Consider the following 18,213-nt stretch of genomic DNA (forward strand, 5'->3'; position numbering starts at 1 on the left):
GACAAGAGCAAGACTCCATCTCAAAAACATAAAATAAAATAATAAAATAAAATATTGGCAGCCAAAAGTTGGGAGATAATGGACTTGAGTCCCCATAATCCATTAGGGGATATTGTGGGACCACTGTTTGGCATTTAGGATCCTTCAGTGAAATTTGAATTGGACAGTGGTGGGTAGCTAACATGGGGGAGTCAGTTTTTCATACTATGGGATTTACAGGGCTGAGGAATTTGGGATTTAAGTCTGTTTGGATGTGGAATGTCTGAGGAAGGGTTCTGTTCTTAAGATAATAATAAATAGGGGTAGCTTTGGTGTAGGGTTGATAAATGAATGATTCCTCCCAGTTTGTGTAGGATGTCCCTTCCTAGTAAAGGAGTAGGGGAATGAGGAATGACCAAGAAAGAGTGAGTAAGGGTGACTCCCTGAAATGAGCAATATAGAGGTAGTGTTTTGTATGGGGTTTCTTGTATGCCCTTCATGCCACCAATAGAAGCAGATGAACATTCTAATGGACCTTGATATTCAGTTAATACCAACAGACTTGCCCCAGTATCCAAAAGAAAGGAAATAATCTTACCAGATACTATCCCAATTACCCTGGGTTTCACGGACTCACTAGATGTGGAGGCGAAGGATCCCAGGTACCCTCAGTCTTCCATTGTCGGCACCAGCAGTGAAGAGATTTCCTCCTGTGATGGTTGGGGGGCTTCATTATGAGCAGCATCTGAATGGGGAAGATGTCCCCGTTGAGGGCATTCCATCGTCCAGTGTCCGCAAAGACTGCAAGTTGGGCATGGTTTGGTGGGAGGCCAGGGGTTAGGACAAGCCTTTGCCCAGTGTCCAGGGTTGCCTCATTGAAGACAGACTCCTGGAGAGGTGGGGGAGTTTCCCTTTGGGTTATTAGGAGGCTTTTGTGTAACTGCCTTTTGGACAGTGGAGGCAAGCATCTGGTATTTTAAATGGAGATGTTTGTCTTCTTGAAGTTTTTGTTCCTCATGTCTGTTGTTAAAGACCCAGAAGGTTGCATTTAGGAGCTCCTGCCAAGATGTCTGAGGACCCTCCTCTAATTTTTGTAATTTTTTGTGGATATCTGGGGTGGACTGGGAAATAAATTGGAGGTAGAGAAAAGTTTGACCTTCTCTAGATTCTGGATCCACATTGGTATATTTTAGCATAGCTTCAATGAGGTGTGATAAGAAAAGGGCAGGGTTTTCCTGGTGCTCTTGTGTAATTTCTCTGAGCTTTTCATAATTAACTGTCTTATAAGCATTTTTGTCCATGCCTGTGAGGAGACGGGTAATCATGTGGTCTCTTCACCTGATGCCATTGTCTCCCTGTTGGTAAGTCCAGTCTAGGCCTCTACAGGGGACTGCATCATTGGCCACTGGATTTTGTATAGGGGCTTGATTATGGAGTTCATCTGTGTGTGTTTCAGCTGACTGCCAGATGCGCTCTTTTTTGTCAGGGGTGAGGGTGGAGGTTAGAATTATATAAATGTCATGCCAAGTTAAATTAAAGGATTGGGTTATGTGCAGGAATTCCCTATGATAGATTTTCAGAGAAAGATCCTAGACACTGTTCGATCTGTGACAATTCAGACATGGAGAAAGGGGATATGAACACAAGCAATGCCTTCAACCCTAGGGCCTTCCCAGAGAGGGAGAATGGCAGAGGTGGTTTGGCTAGCTGGAGTAGTGTTTGAATGGGTAATGGGTGGAGAAGGATGAGGGTTCGGATTTGGCACTAAAGGCTGGGGGCAAGAGGGGCCAAAGAGATGGAGGGTTTGGATGGGTAAGAAATGGATGCAGGGGTTGAGAGTATGGAGGGAGTTCATCTGCAGGGTCAAAGGGGATTTCAGGGGAAGAGGTTTCAGAGGGAGGAGAGACCCAGGGAGGTTTTCATTAAGAAGAAGGATTTCACGAGGGGTGCAAGCTTGACATAAAGAGGGTTGGGATTTAAGGTAGAAGGAAGCCTGCATATAGGGAACCTCTTGCCATTTGCCATTCCTGGTTATAAAGTTGTCAAGGTCCCTGAGAATTTGAAAGTCAAAGGTGTCGTTTTCAGGCCATCAGCTGTCATTATCTAATTTGTATTGGGGCGAGGCCATGTTGCAATGAAAAATTAAACACTTTGACTTTAGGTTCCCGCATAAGCCAAGTTTGGTGAGGTTGTGAAGGAGACAGTCCAGTGGGGAGGACATAGGAATGTGGAATTGTTTGGCACCTATGTGGACTGATAAGAGGAGGCCGAGAGTATCTGTTTTTGTTCTAGGCATCCCCAGACAAAAGACAGAGACCTGAAATCCTCTTTATAAAAAGGACAGTTAAGCTGAGAAGAAACTGAGCATCCCCAAGATTTCTTCAACTTAGTCCCACAGGTCCTCCAAGGACCAGGACGGCAGACCTGACTTTCCTAGGTACTGTGAGAAAGCTAGGAAAGGCAAATCTTACCGGTTGGCTGGATTCGTGTCTGATGTTGGATGTTCTGGTTGGAATCACTAAAGGGCCTCCTGGACTGGAGCCACGTGAGGAAGAGAGAGAGAAAGAAGAGGGAGGAAGAGTGGACAAGGGTTAGAGAGCAAAATACCTGTTGCAGGCAGTCAAGGTGGATTCCCGAGACCTGAGGGTTTTGAGAACCCACTGGGGAGTAGCCCCAGCCCAAGCCTCACAGTCCCCTTCAGATTAGTTATCCACCTCATGCAAACTGCTTGAAAAGTGAAGAGAGAGAAAAAACATGACAGGTGGCCAGAGACCCTCAGGATCCAGGAGTTATCTCGGGACGAACTGCCGCTGCCCACTGCTTCCTGGGTTGCAAGAGAGCCTCTACCCCCAACAGCCGTCCCAGGTTTCGGCACCAAATGTGAGTTGAAGAAAGAAGAAGGAAACTTGAAAAGTGGCTGAACAGTCAAAGACAGGTTTATTTTAGAATAAACCTGAGAGGGGCTTCTGGCTGATTTTTTTTTTGGTCAGGAACATTCTCTCTTACAGACTAAGGGTACTTAAGGATTTAGGGAGGGAGAGCTTATCACAGGTTCAGAATGTTTCTGGGTAGAGGAGAGTTTTATTGTGGGTTTGGAATGTCTGGTCAGAGGGGAGGTTATCTCAGGGTTGGCATGTCTCTGGTCAGAGGGGATTTATCTCAGGTTTGGAAGGTTTCTGGTCAGAGGTGTCATTTGTCGTTCATGGTCATGCTGACATTAGCCATTAGGCTGATGTTTTGGGGCTGGATTTAGGCAGTTTTTAATCAAGGGGAACTTAAAATAGCAGTGCTTGTCCAAGATGGCAATGCTCCTGTTCTGTCAAAGATGGAATTGTGAAATAGAATTTGTTTGAAGATACATTTGTTCATTCAACAGAAGTTTCTTGAGGGCCCATTATAAGGCTAAATTATATTTCCACCTGAACAGTTTAATTGATGTTGCACTATCTGGCCCACAGTGGATCATGTCTCTTGGAGAAGTAATATTTAGACAGATCCAAATTGAATGTGGTAGTTGTAGATCTTTGTGATGCTTATGTGGACTTCTCTGACATCTGTACAAGTTATTAATATTGAAAACAAGTACTCCTATAAATCAGTGATTGAAAAAAATACTTCTGCAGGGATTAGAATTGATCCACTTGAATCTGTTTTCTACTTTTACCAGATTTCACTTGAAAAAAATGTCTACTCTGCTATAGACAGTATGTTTGGACTTAAAATGAAATGTCTGAAATGACGGAGGCCTGTTTGCATCGGGCGGCATTGAATATAAAAGTTTAGAAAACAATACAGAATCAAATATTTATTAAGCACTCGATATAGAATTGGCACTGTGCTGGGCATCAGGTTTATGGTAGGAACAAATAAAATGGACCATGTTGTCATGGAGTTTCATGGGGATGACCAACTTTAAATAAACAATTACATGAGCAGGCCAAGCACAGTGGCTCATACCTGTAATCCCAGCACTTTGGGAGGCTGAGGCGGATGGGTCACTTGAGGTTAAGAGTTTGAGACCAGCCTGGCCAACATGATGAAACCCCGTCTCTACTAAAAATACAAAAATTAGCAGATGTTGTGGCACACACCTGTAGTCTCAGCTACTTTGGAGGCTGAGGCAGGAGAATTGCTTGAACCAGAGGGCAGAGATTGCAGTAAACGGAGATCGCACCACTGTATTCCAGCCTAGGTGACAGAGCGAGATCCTGTCTCAGAAAAAGAAAAAAAAAATCTGCAGGAACAAACTATGGTCAGAGCTGTGAAAGGAAAGCAATGGCATGGAGAGAAATGAAAGCAGGGGTGAGGTGAGGTTTCTCTGGGGTCACAATTGTGGGGAGGCCTAAAGGATGAGTGGGCACAGAGCAGTGGGTGCTAGGTGGAAGGAAGGACATGTGAGAAGGTAAAAGTGGAAAAGGTGATGTCAAAGTTCAAGAACAGTCAGAAGAGCATGTGCTTTGAGTGCAATGAGCAGGGGCACAGTGCCTTGAGATGAGGGTGCTGAGGAGACAGGGTCCTCCTCATCTGGTACCTTATAGCCCATTTAAGGGCTTTTTGTTTTTGTCGAATGCAAGGGTTGGCTATTGGAGGGTTTCGGCAACAGAGAGACATAGCTAGACTCAGTTTTCATCCCTCTGGTTGCTGTGTGGGTCATAGATTGGAGTAGGGGAAGAGAGGAAGTGGGGATCCAGTTAACAAGGTACTGCCATGGCCTAATGGAAGCATGGACTGGGGTGAAGATGTTGGAGGCAGAGGAAAGTGGGCAGATACCAGCAATGTGTTTTGGAGGTAGAATTGACAGGTCTTAATTATGGAACACGAAGCTTGAGGGAGAAGAGAAAACCAAGTAGAAACCTAGGCAGGCTTAGAGCATATGCCCATTTCTCTTATAACAGCTTGATGATGTTAGCTGTGGAGCACCATATAGCAATTCCTTTGAACATTTTGTGTTTGTGATAGGATTTTTATCATGGCTTTTTTTTTCTGTTTTTGTTTTGTTTTGTTTTTGTTTTTTTGAGAAGGAGTTTTGCTCTTGTCGCCCAGGCTAGAGCATAGAAGTGTGATCTTGGCTCACTGCAACCTCTACCTCCAAGGTTCGAGCGATTCTCCTGCCTCAGCCTCCTGAGTAGCTGGGATTACAGGCGCTTGCCACCACACCTGGCTAATTTTTGTATATTTAGTAGAGATGGGGTTTCACCATGTTGGCCAGGCTGGTCTTGAACTCCTGACTTCAGGTGATCCACTCGCCTTGGCCTACCAAAGTGCTGGGATTACAGGCATGAGCCAATGCACCCGGCCTTATCATGGCTTTTGAAAAGCCAGGAGTTGACTGTGACTGCCAGGGAAGATATGCTGTGTTAGACTTGCCCTGGGAGGAGTGAGAGGACTACTCTTTGTGAGTCAAGAGTTTCTGCCAAGTGGGTCTTATTCAGAAGGAGAGAGTCATATTTGTTATACTGTCCATTTCACAAGTGACATTAAAGGGAAAGGAGTGGGGAGGCAAGGAGGGGGTGAGCATAAAATGTCAAAATAACCGTGGTTTTTATCTTTAAGGTTTGGCACAGATTTTAAAGAAATAGAATTCATTAGCTCGGGTGGATTTGGCCAAGTTTTCAAAGCAAAACACAGAATTGACGGAAAGACTTACGTTATTAAACGTGTTAAATATAATGGCGAGTAAGTAGTAAATGTTTAAATTTTTTGAATGGCAAGGTATGCTGAATCTGCACTATTTCTTTTTATGCTTCTCCTTTATTAGGATATCATTTATTTCTTTCTCATACTCGTTAAACATTTCATTCTACCAAGAGGATAGTTTGGCTTACTCCAAGATGATCTCACTTTACTGTGGTTATTTCAATAAAAATGGTATACCATTGATCATCCTTTCGGTGCTATCTTCAGAACTAAAGCTATAGAGTCATTTGCTTTAAAGTGGCATGCAAATTCATGAAACGCTCCATATTTTAAAAACCGTGGCACCAAATAGAACTTTCATTACCCATAAAAAAGGTGATCTTTGAGATGTTCTAGTCTTACCTCCCTATTTTACAGATGAGGAGACTAAGATCCAGAGATGTAAAGTGATTTTGTCTAAGATAAAAGCTAGATGGTAATTGTTCTCTGGTTGTCTGTTATTGTATAAGGCACTGCTCCAAAATGCAGTGGCTTAAAAACAGCAATTTATTGTTATCTCTGATGGTTTCATGGGTTGATTGTGCTCATCTGGACAATTCTCACTTGGTGTCTCAGAGGCATTTGCAGTCAGTAGTCAACTGAAACCTTGACTACAGCCTGTCCTAGGCTGGATATCCAAGCTGGCTAGCAGTTGACACTGGCTGTGGGCTGGAAGTTCAGGTGGGACTGTGAACCAGAATACTTCCACATGCCCTCTCTGTGGGGATTGGGCTTCTTACAACTTAGTGGCTGGGTTCCAAGAACTATTGTCCCCAGAACAAGTCATCCAAGAGACCAGGAGTGAGTGGCAAGGCTTCTTTTGACCTAGTCAGAGGAGTTCCAGAACATCACTACCATTAAGTTATATTGGTTAAACAAGTCACTGGAGCCAGCTTAGATTCAAGGTGGGGGGGGCGGCGGTGGCAAATAGGCTCTACCCGTTAATTTAAGGAGTGGAAGCATGTATGGGAGGATAAAGAATTGATCAAGATTATCTTTGGACATGATCTCCTATGTAATAAGATTGGGATTTAGAACTCATCCCCTGGAATGACAATTCAATGTGTTCCCACTGTAACCCACTGCTTCCAACATTTGTTTTCTGTATTATCTGCCCTCTCACTCCCACTGGATAGCAGAACTCCTTCAGGAAGGAAAACAAATAGAAAGGAGGTCTTAAATCACATGGTCACCAATTCACCAATCTTGCTTGTTGCACTCTGGCAATTGTTACTATGTGTAGCTTGGCCAGACCAATCTGATCCCTCAAAGACTAGCAAAGGAGATGGGAAAGGGATCTGGGCTAAGAAAAATGATATGTGCAAAGGAGAGGTAGGTGTGGAGTGCTGGATGTTCTTAGCCCAGTTAAACAAACCTATTTCTTCTCTCATAGACGATGCCTTGCATTTGAAATAGGATCATTCCTACTCTGTTCATTGTTTTATTTAACAAGAATGAAGGACAGCTGTACTGTTATTCTTTCCAGTAGATAGCAATTTTTTTAAAATGGTAATAATATCCCAGCTACTTGGGAGACTGAAGTGGGAAGATTGCTTAAGGCCAGGAATTTGAGATCAGCCTGAGCCACATAGTGAGACCCAGTGTCAAAAAAGAAAAAAAAAAGAAAAGAAAAAAAAATGAGGGCCAGGCATGGTGGCTCACACCTGTAATCCCAGCACTTTGGGAGCCTGAGGTGGGCAGATTACTTGAGGTCAGGAGTGTGAGACCAGTCTGGCCAACATGGTGAAACCCTGTCTCCACAAAAATACAAAAATTAGCCAGGCGTGGTGGCACGCACCTGTAATCCCAGCTGCTTGGGAGGCTGAGGCAGGAGAATTGCTTGAACCGGGGAGGTGGAGCTTGCAGTGAGCTGAGATCACACCACTGTACTCCAGCGTGGGCAAAAGAGCGAGATCCCATCTCAAAAAAAATAAAAGATAATTATGTTGATGAAGGTCCAGTATCTTGGGCATTTCTAGTAGTTTATACATTGGTATAACATATATATATATATTTTTTTTTTTTTTTGAGGCAGAGTCTCACTCTGTCGCCCAGGCTAGAGTGCAGTGGTGCATTCTCGGCTCACTGCAACCTCCATCTCCCGGGTTCAAGCAATTCTCTGCCTCAGCCTCCCAAGTAGCTGGGATTACAGGTGCCCACCACCATGCCTGGCTAATTTTTGTATTTTTAGTAGAGACAGGGTTTCACTATGTTGGCCAGATGGTCTCGATCTCTTGACCTTGTGATCTGCCTGCCTTGGACTCCCAAAATGCTGGGATTACAGGCGTGAGCCACCACACCTGGCCCAGCCAGTTATTTTTAATGGCTGCAAAATAGCCATTGATCAGGGGACAGAACAAATATATTTACTCATTTCTTTACTGCCAAATATTTTGTTTGTTCTAATTTTTCACTGTTAATTGAATGACACCATGATTTATATCTTCTTGGATATAAATCCATAATTTGACTAACATTCTTTTTTTTTTTTTTCTTTTTTCTGTTTTTGGAGATAGAGTCTCACTCTGTCACCCAGGCTGTAGTGCAGTGGTGTGTTCATGGCTGGGTGCAGTGGCTCATGCCTGTAATCCCAGCACTTTGAGAGGCCAAGGCTGGCAGATCACTTGAGGTCAGGAGTACAAGACCAACCTGGGCAACATGGCAAAACCCTGTCTCTATAAAAAAATACAAAAACTAACCAAGTGTGGTGGTGTGTGCCTGTGGTCCTAGCTACTTGGGAGGCTGAGGTGGGAGGATCGCTTGAGCCATAGGGGTGCAGGTTGCAGTGAGCCAAGATCACCACTGTACTCCAGCCTGGGTAACAGAGTGAGACCCTGTCTTAAAAAAAAAAAAAAGAAAGAATCTAAAATAATAACAGATTATTTTAGGATTGTCAAAGTATCAGTATTTTTTTTTATTTTTGCAAATTTTATGTCATATAGTTTAGAACTTCTTGTGTTAAAAAATAAAATTGTCAAATGTTTGATTATCCTTCCTCATCTTTGAAATCTCCAATTTATTTACTGCATTTAGCATGAAATTGTCTTAGGTCTTGGCAGCACATCCCTATAAAGCCTCCCACCATCTCACTTTCTCTGCATAAGTTATCCTCTTTGTGTATATTTGCCACACATTGAGAATCCTGAATTAGGTACTTCACACTGCGTGCGTTACTTAGCCTTGCTGCCTCAATGTGATTTGCTTGTGAAATCCAAAGATTTTAACACAAGTCTAAGCAAAACATAATGTATGATTTAGCTATGAAAAATTGCATCAGCTGGGTCCAGTGGCTCATGCTTGCAATCCCAGCACTTTGGGAGGCTGAGGCGAATGGATTGCTGGAGCCCAGGAGTTTGAGACCAGCATGGGCAGCATGGCAAAACCCCATCTCTACAGAAAATAGGAAAAATTAGATTGGTCTGGTGGTGTGTTCCTGTGGTCCCAGCTACTCAGGAGACTGAGGTGGGAGGACTGCTTGAGGATAGGAGGTTGAGGCTGCAATGAGCCAAGGTCGTGCCACTGCACTCCAACCTGGGTGACAGAGCAAGACCCCATCTCAATAAAATTAATTAATTAATTAATTAAAATGGCATCACTGGCATTTCAAGAGTACTAAAGAAGGTTTTTAAATTGTCTGATGTTTGGCATTAAGTCGCTGCCTTTTATTTATTTTGAGACACAGTCTTGCTCTGTCACCCAGATTGGAGTGCAGTGGTGTGATCTTGGCTCACTGCAACCTCTGCCTCCCGGGTTCAAGCGATTCTCCTGCCTCAGCCTCCCAAGTAGCTGGGATTACAGACATGCACCACTGTGCCCAGCTAATTTTTTTGTATTTTTAATAGAGATGGGGTTTCACCATGTTGGTGAGGCTGATCTTGAACTCCTGACCTCGTGATCCACCCACCTTGGCCTCCCAAAGTGCTGAGATTACAGGCATGAGCCACTGCGCCCGGATGCTGCTTTTTATTTTATCCTGAGAGTGAGAACAGCTATGTTTTTTTTGCAGTATGTTCACTTTTTCCTTTTGAATGTCCTGGCTTCCATTCTAAAACTGTGTGAGAACCATAGCAATGGTTTAATAAAGGAATGTAGACAGTTCTCTGTTACATGAGGTGTTTTGTGGTTGTTATGTGAGATGTACACTGACACTGCCATGTTCCCTGTTCCTTTTAACTAGGAAGGCAGAGCGTGAAGTAAAAGCATTGGCAAAACTTGATCATGTAAATATTGTTCACTACAATGGCTGTTGGGGTGGACTTGATTATGATCCTGACATCAGTGCTTATGATGCTGAGAGCCCTGATTATGATCCTGAGAACATCAAAAATAGTTCAAGGTAACTAAAAACAAATTCTCATAGCCATAATAGGATGGAAGGAAATTGTTATTTACTATGTGTGGGCCACTGGATAAGGCCATTAATTATCACAATTAATAATCGCAATTCCCTCTGAGAGACACTGTTATCTCTCCGTTCCACAGGTAAGGAGAAAGTGAAAATCTCTTTCTTGTTCCTCCTCTTGCTGCACACTTGCTCTCACAACCCTTTGTTACATCCTCACCTGTCTTCAAAATCTCAGGTTCAGCTTTCCTGACTCCATTGTTTAATGGAGAGCCTTGTTCACATGCCAGCTTCAGTGCAGGCTGTAGTGTAGTCTTGTGAAGAGAGTTTTAACACATAGATGCTGCATCTGGGGGCTCCTTCCTCAGCTACCAACACTTTTCTATCCCTCTCTTAGGCTGTGACTGGTGTGGTGCAGTCAAAGGTTCTCTTTGGAATGTAACTATACCACTTATGCTGGGGTGATGGGCAGTGAAAATATTTTTAAGACCACAAAGTGAGATGGGGGCACCCTCATGTTTCATGTCAGTTAAGCCGCTGCCAAACAACTGGAGATCCTAAAGAGCTGGCGTCTGTCTTTGAAAGTCACCCAACCTATTATGGGGACAGTCCTCTCACTAAAATCCTGAGGCCAATGGGGTCCTGTTCATTCATTTTCTCCTGCCCCACCTCCATCTCCATGTCATGTAACTGAGAACTTTACCATCAGTTCAGGAGTTATTGACCATCAGCATACAGGACTTTAGTTTTCAGCAAATTCTTGGCTACCTCTTCCTGTTTACAAGCCAACATATATACAAAGAATATAAATGAATATTGAGGCTAACTTAATTCAGAAAAAAAAAAAAAACATGGTTAGCAAAAAAAAAAAAAAATCAGTCCTCCAATTTATATCTCTTAGTAATTTGTTGACACTTCTCCTAGAGTAGTACCTTTCCTATTGTTTTAGGTTTGCTTTCTCTTTACTCTCTCCTATTAAACTATTATCCCCATGATGGCAAGGATAGTGTCTAACTCATTTTCTCATCTCTAGGTGCTTTTCATGATCAGTAGATGGAGGGTGAATTAAAAGGTTTCAAAATTACTTTATATAATAATGAAATTTAGTTTCCTGCAACTCTATTGTATTCGTGTTCCTATTTCTATCTGTTAGCAAAGGTGATTGCAGATCTTCAGCAATAAAGAATGGGTGGCTCGAATGCAGTGGCGAAATCTTGGCTCACTGCAAGCTCCGCCTCCCGGGTTCACGCCATTCTCCTGCCTCAGCCTCCCAAGTAGCTGGGACTACAGGCACCCGCCACCACACCCGGCTAAGTTTTTGTATTTTTTAGTAGAGACGGGGTTTCACCGTGTTAACCAGGATGGTCTCGATCTCCTGACCTCATGATCCACCAGCCTCGGCCTCCCAAAGTGCTGGGATTACAGGCATGAACCACCGTGCCTGGCATCTTCTTTTTTCTTTTTGAGACAGAGTCTTACTCTGTCGCTCATGCCAGAGCTCAATGGTGTGATCTCAGCTCACTGCAACCTCTGCCTTCTGGGTTCAAATGACTCTTGTGCCTCATCCTCCTGAGTAGCTGAGACTGCAGGTGCCATGCCACCACACCCAGCTAATTTTTGTATTTTTAGTAGAGCTGGGGTTTCGTCCTGCTGCCCAGGCTGATCTCAAACTCCTGAGCTCGAGCAATCCGACCGGCCTGGGCCTCCCAAAGTGCTAGGATTATAGGTGTGAGCCACTGTGCCCGGCCCGGCTCATATTTTATAAATTAGCTAAACAAATAAAGCTCTGGACATCTGGGAACTTATGATTAAAATAAAAAATGGCCTATTATATTTTGATTCAAATTTGTTTATTATATTTAGATTTATATTTTGAGACATGTTTTGGCGTTCTTAAGATAAGGTATAAGCTTTTAAAAAGTTATGTATTTTTTATAAATTTATATTTATTGTTACTTTTAACATACTATGAATTTTATACGCAGATTAAAGACTAAGTGCCTTTTCATCCAAATGGAATTCTGTGAAAAAGGGACATTGGAGCAATGGATTGAAAATAGAAGAGGCGAGAAACTAGACAAAGTTTTGGCTTTGGAACTCTTTGAACAAATAACAAAAGGGGTCGATTATATACATTCAAAAATATAATTCATAGAGATCTTAAGGTAAGTGGAAAAATGTACTTTATTAATAGATATATATATATATATAATTTAGTAATTTTAAAATATATCTTCTCAGCAGGGCACAGTGACTCACGCCTATAATCCCAGCACTTTGGGAGACTGAGGCAGGCAGATTACCTGAGGTCATGAGTTTGAAACCAGCCTAGCCAACATGGAAACTCTGTCTCTACTAAAAATACAAACATTAGCTGGGCATGATGGTGTGCACCTGTAATCCCAGCTACTCGGGAGGCTGAGGCAGGAGAATCGCTTGAACCTGGGAGGGGAGGTTGCAGTGAGCCGAGATTGCTCCACCACACTCCAGCCTAGGTGAAGAGTAAGACTTGTCTCAAAAAAATAAATAAATAAATAAATAATAAATAAATAAATAAATAAGTAAATATATATGTGTGTGTACATAAAATAAGATAGATATATTTTTTCTCTAGTTTTAGAATAGTGGTTGATTGGTAGTTACGAGAAAATGATATCTAAACATTTCCATGCAAATGATTACTGTGACTGGCACAGCCACCTGACTGCTCTGTCCCTGCTCCTCCTGCCTCCTCTAAGTGACTCAGGCTTATTCGAGAGGCAGAGGGGACTCTGCTGACTGTGGCTTTAGGAATATGGTTCCCTAATCTCTCAGTCATTACTCTTGAGGGCTGTCACAGCTACTGGGTCCAGAGTCTAATATTGTCTTGGTTAAACATTTCGACCCCATGATTGGAAAGTTGCAGTAATCCCAGACTGGGAAAGTATATCATCCCTTAGTATTTTCATTTTCCTCTGGCTTTTATGGTCTGGACAAGGAGTTTCCCTATTTTTACTTCTCATCAAAATGACAAAAGGTAAGAGGCAGAGCAGCCCTTCCCAGCCTTTCTTCCATTTCCTATTCCCTGTGACTTGCCTAGCCTGTCACAAGCTGGCCATCCTGAATCCTGTCCCTGGACCTTTGCTCATGTTCTTCTCTCTCATGGAATATACACTTCTGCCTGTCCCCTTTGCTTGTAAGTCCTTTACTGAGCCTTTCCTGATCACTCTGGAACTGCCTTTTTCTGTTCTAGGCAGAAGTACCTTACTTATGTGACTAACTGCTTACCCTACCCCTCTAAAACGGCCAGGAATAAGGAATGAAACAAAAAATTCCTTGAGAGAAATAAGTGCCCATATATACAGTTGTTATTGGGCTCAGATAGGAATGAGTAGTCCTTAAAAGGTATTACTTCCGTGGTCTGCCCAGGGGCTGGATGTCTGATGCATTGGTGTTTTGAGTCTGCCTGGTTCCAGTATGTCTATTCTACAATACCTGAAGTTATTATTTGAAGTTGGAACATTGTCAGGACTATTTAAAAAGGATAAATGTAGAGTTGGTCATGCTTTCACTTTGGGATAAATCATACATATAGTTAAATAACAAATAAGCACAATTATTTCTATATACAATAATTTGCAAATAAATGCAGAAGTATAGGCATTAAGTTCCTCGTCCTCAGAATGAATTAGCAAAATTCTGACTGGCGCCTACCCACTTACCTGCCAACTATGTCCTGCACTGTATATACCCTGTGTCATGGACTGATCTTTTCTTGCGTCTATTTGCAGAGAATTTTTGCTCTTGCTGCGGTTGCTCAAGGGTCAGACTTTATTATTATTCTTAAATTTTTAATTTTCTTTTCTTTTTTTTTTTTTTTTTGAGACAAGATCTTGCTCTTTTGCCCAGGCTAGAGTGCAGTGGCACGATCACGGCTCGTGACAGCTTTGACCTCCTAGGCTCAAACAGTCCTCCCATCTCAGCCTCCTGAGTAGCTGGGACCACAAGTGTGCACCACCACACCTGACTAATTTTTTGTGTTTTTGTAGAGACAGGGTCTCACCATGTTGCCGAGGCCGGTCTCAAACTTTTAGACTCAAAGCGATCGTCTTGCCTCAGCCTCTGAAAGTGCTGGCATTCCAGGTGTGCTCCACTGCACCCGGCCTGAAGCTCTGACATTGAGACTTCTTTCATCTTCTATAACTTTTCTAGCTCTCACTACTACAGTTGTTGATTTATCTCCTTTAAGAAAAGATACAATGAAGATGTACACCTTTTGGGTTATGCTTTGCAAAACAGTAGCGGTAGGTAGTTTTGCCAGGAAATGGTCTTTACCCAATGCGGCCCCTCTTACAAAAGTCTCCAAGTGTTTAACCACTTTCTGTTGGAATCTTAGGAACTAGACCAAAGGCACTGAGAAGGGACACAGAGGTTTCTGGAGTGAGGACTTCTTATCCAAGTCTGCTTCTCTCTAAAATGTTCAGTCTCCTAAAGCCCAGGCTCTGGTCATCTTCAGCCTGAGCATCAGCCCTGTTCCTGTGCCTCCTATGTGAAGTTTGTACCCCTTTATTTTGTCTAGTCATAACTGATTAGACAAAATGTGACATTATTGTTTTTATTTATTTTGGTTTTTGTTTTTTTGAGACAAGGTCTCGCTCTGTTTGTTGCCTAGGCAGGAGTGCAGTTACATGATCTCAGCTCGCTGCAGCCTCAACCTCCTAGGCTCAAGCAATCCTCCCACCTCAGCCCCCCACATAGCTGGGACTACAGGCACAGGCTACCAAGCCGGGCTATTTTTTGATATTTTGTAGAGACAGGATTTCACTATGTTGCCCAGACAAGTCTTGAACTCCTGAGCTCAAGTGATCTGCCAACCTTGGCCTCCCAAAGTGTTGGGATTGTAGACATGAGTGGCAGTAGAGTGATCTCAGCTCACTGCAACCTCTGTCTCCCGGGTTCAAGCAATTCTCCTGCCTCAGCCTCCCGAGTAGCTGGGATTCCAGGCCACCACGCCTGGCTAAGTTTTTGTATTTTTAGTAGAGACAGGGTTTCACCATGTTGGCAAGGTTGGCCTTGAACTTCTGGGCTCATGCGATCTGCCCGCTTCAGCCTCCCAAAGTGCTGGGATTACAAGCATGAGTCACTTCGCCTGGCCCACTTTTTCTTTTTAATGAACTATAAAAAGTGATCTGATATTTTTACTAGATAGCCTCATCCAGCTTAGATATTTACATGGCTTCATACATTCAATTTTCTCTTTCTTAGAGTCAGGTGATAGCCTTATGTGGGACTAGCAGTTCCACTTGCAATCCCAGCATATTCTTACACTGCAGCTTGAACATAGCATAGGAATATTTTCTCTTCACATCCACCCCACATCTGTCTACAGCTTTCCATCTGTATTATTGGTGTTAGGCTCCAATCAGACTGTTAATTGAATTCTAATCCAACTGCTAATTGCTGCATGAGCCATCATCTCGGGCTGGCTTCTCAGAAGCTCCTCCTTCAGCCTTCCCTGGGCTTGTGGTCTCTTCCCTCTCAGGTACTTACTAGGTAGACCCTCTCATAAGTGCATTATCCCATAGAGTCTGTGTGTATAGCCTAACATTGTATTAAAAGTCCAGCCTTTTCAAAAATAGCAAAATATTAATTTTCTCATCAACTACCTTCCTGTTTTTATGGTCTTTAGAATATTGGTCAGTATAGCTGGGTGTGGTGGCCTGTGGTCCCAGCTACTTGGGAGGCTGAGGTGGGAGGATCGCTTGAGCCGAGGAAGTTGAGGCTGCAGTGAGCCATGATCATGCCACTGCAATCCATCCTGGATGACAAAATGAGACCCTGTCTCAAAAACAAACAAAAAGAATATTGGTCAGTACCTCCTATGACCTGGGCATGGTGGCTCATGCCTGTAATCTCAGTACTTCGGGAGGCCGAGGTGAGCGGATCACTTGAGGTCAGGAGTTTGAGACCAGCCTGGCCAACATGGCAAAAACCCATCTCTACTAAAAATACAAAAAAATTAGCCAAGCATTGTGACACATGCCTGTAATCCCAACTCCTCGAGAGGCTGAGGCGAGAGAACTGCTTGCACCCAGGAAGCAGAGGTTGTGGTGAGCCGAGATCATGCCACTACACTCCAGCCTGGGCGACAGAGCGAGACTCCATCTTACAAAACAAAACAAAACAAAACCCCTCCTATAAAGCTGTGGAGTCAGAATGATCACTTGTATTCTGTTCTTCCTTTAAAAAAAAAAAATCTGCTTAAAGAATTGCATGGATAAAAATATTTCAGAGCTAGTTATTAGCTTCCAATAAACTTGCTATGCCTTCACGGTGGAAGGGATATGTTTGTTGAGAAGTTGTCAGAGGCTTGGAGAAAAGACCCCCAGGAGAAATTCTGCACAGGCTAATCTGCAGTATTGTTGGGAATGGAACCATTCCGAGAATCTCAAAGTTGGAAGGGGTCTTAAGGATGTCTGCTTCAGTCCCTATCAGATCGTGGACTCATATTTGCAACATTTCCTCTAGTGGTTGTTCAGCCCTATCTTGGGATGGGGAACTGTCTAACTCCCATTCTTTGGACAACACTATTAGGATATTAGGATATTGTAAAGCTAATCTTTAGGTCATTTCCACCCTATAGTCCTGGATCTTTTCCCTTGGACCATGCAGAGTGAATCCACCTTTCTATGTATAATTAAGACATGTGGTAATAGTATGTCAAGTTGGTACATGTAAGTTAAATATTTTTTTTTCATAGCCAAGTAATATATTCTTAGTAGATACAAAACAAATAAAGATTGGAGACTTTGGACTTGCAACATCTCTGAAAAATGATGGAAAGCGAACAAGGAATACGGGAACTTTGCGATACATGAGCCCAGAACAGGTAAGGTCTCTTTCCTGTCTCTCTATATTTTACTTATTTTATTTTTAAAATTATAAAAAGAGTAGACACTTATTTTGTTTTAGAGACAAGGTCTTGCTCTGTCACCCAGGCTGGAGTGCAGTGGTATGATCATTGCTCACTGCAGTCTCAAAATCCTGGGCTCAAGCAATCTTCCCACCTCAGCCTCCTGAGTAGCTAGGACTAGAGGTGCATACCACCGTGCCCAGCAAATTATTTTCATTTTAATTTTTATTATTTATTTATTGTAGAGACAAGGTATCACTATGTTTCCCAGGTTGTATTTCACTATTTTCTTATCGAAGGGTATTTATTTAGGTTGTTTACAACTTCATAAACTTATAGACATTCCTCCTTATTTTGGATCCCAAGAACAAGTAATTCTATGATAATCTGTGATATATTTCTTGAGGTAAAGTGATTGAATAGATTGACAACTGCATTTCAAATTTAATTGCTATTTAATTGTCATTCCAAAAAAAGTGGTTCTAATAATACTCTCCCCTCAAAATGTATGAGATTGCTGCATCATCATACTCTCCAGTGGTCAGTTTTGGGCAGTATGTCGAATTAGGAGTATCTTGCTCTTTTAGTTTGTATTTTCCAGATTTTTAGTAAGGTATGCCCTCTTTTCGTATATTTACTTATACATTTTCTGCAAATTCTCTACTCCTATCCTTTCCCAATTTCTCATAATTAAGTTCTCTTTTTCTCATGTATCGGTAAGGAATCTTGATATATATTGGGTGTTGATTCCTTATCTGTTAACTATATTATAGAATTTTTCTCCTTGATTGTTACTTCTTGTTTATAATGCCAATTTTTTTTTTTTTTTTTTTTTTTGAGACGGAGTTTTGCTCTGTGATGTCACCAAGGCTGAAGTGCAATGGCATGATCTCAGCTCACGGCAACTTCTGCCTTCCGGGTTCAAGCAATTCTCCTGCCTCAGTCTCCCAAGTAGCTTGAATTACAGGCACCCACCACCATGCCCAGCTAAGTTTTGTATTTTTAGTGGAGACGGGTTTCACCATGCTGGCCAGGCTGGTCTCAAACCCCTGACCTCAGGTGATCCACCTGCCTCGGCCTCCCAAAGTGCTGGGATTACAGACATGCGCCACCAGACCCGGCACTGCAGCTTTTAAATTGTCATATTTATCAATACTTTCTTTATTGCTGCAATGTTTCTCATTTTTATTTTGGAGGCTTCTACTACAAGATTATGAAAATATTTTTTGGTTTTACTAACATAAAAATTAACTGCAATTTGAATTAACTTTTGTGTATGTATGAGAAAGGAATATAACCTGATTTTCCCCCTGTGAATACACAG

The 18,213-nt window shown here is 42.5% G+C and overlaps 1 protein-coding gene across 1 annotated transcript in view; it reads left to right on the top strand.

Moving 5' to 3' along the window:
• The window catches only part of EIF2AK2 (eukaryotic translation initiation factor 2 alpha kinase 2), a 54,419-nt gene that overhangs the window by 28,368 nt on the left and 7,838 nt on the right, over window positions 1-18,213 (top strand). The window contains 5 exon segments of the mRNA XM_033176025.1: window positions 5,533-5,655; window positions 9,833-9,991; window positions 11,983-12,137; window positions 12,140-12,162; window positions 16,737-16,865. Of these exon segments, the coding sequence (XP_033031916.1) occupies window positions 5,533-5,655; window positions 9,833-9,991; window positions 11,983-12,137; window positions 12,140-12,162; window positions 16,737-16,865 (589 nt within the window).

The sequence above is a fragment of the Trachypithecus francoisi genome, unplaced genomic scaffold, assembly GCF_009764315.1.
Source record: "Trachypithecus francoisi isolate TF-2019V2 unplaced genomic scaffold, Tfra_2.0 Lachesis_group17, whole genome shotgun sequence".
In the NCBI taxonomy this organism is placed as follows: domain Eukaryota; kingdom Metazoa; phylum Chordata; class Mammalia; order Primates; family Cercopithecidae; genus Trachypithecus; species Trachypithecus francoisi.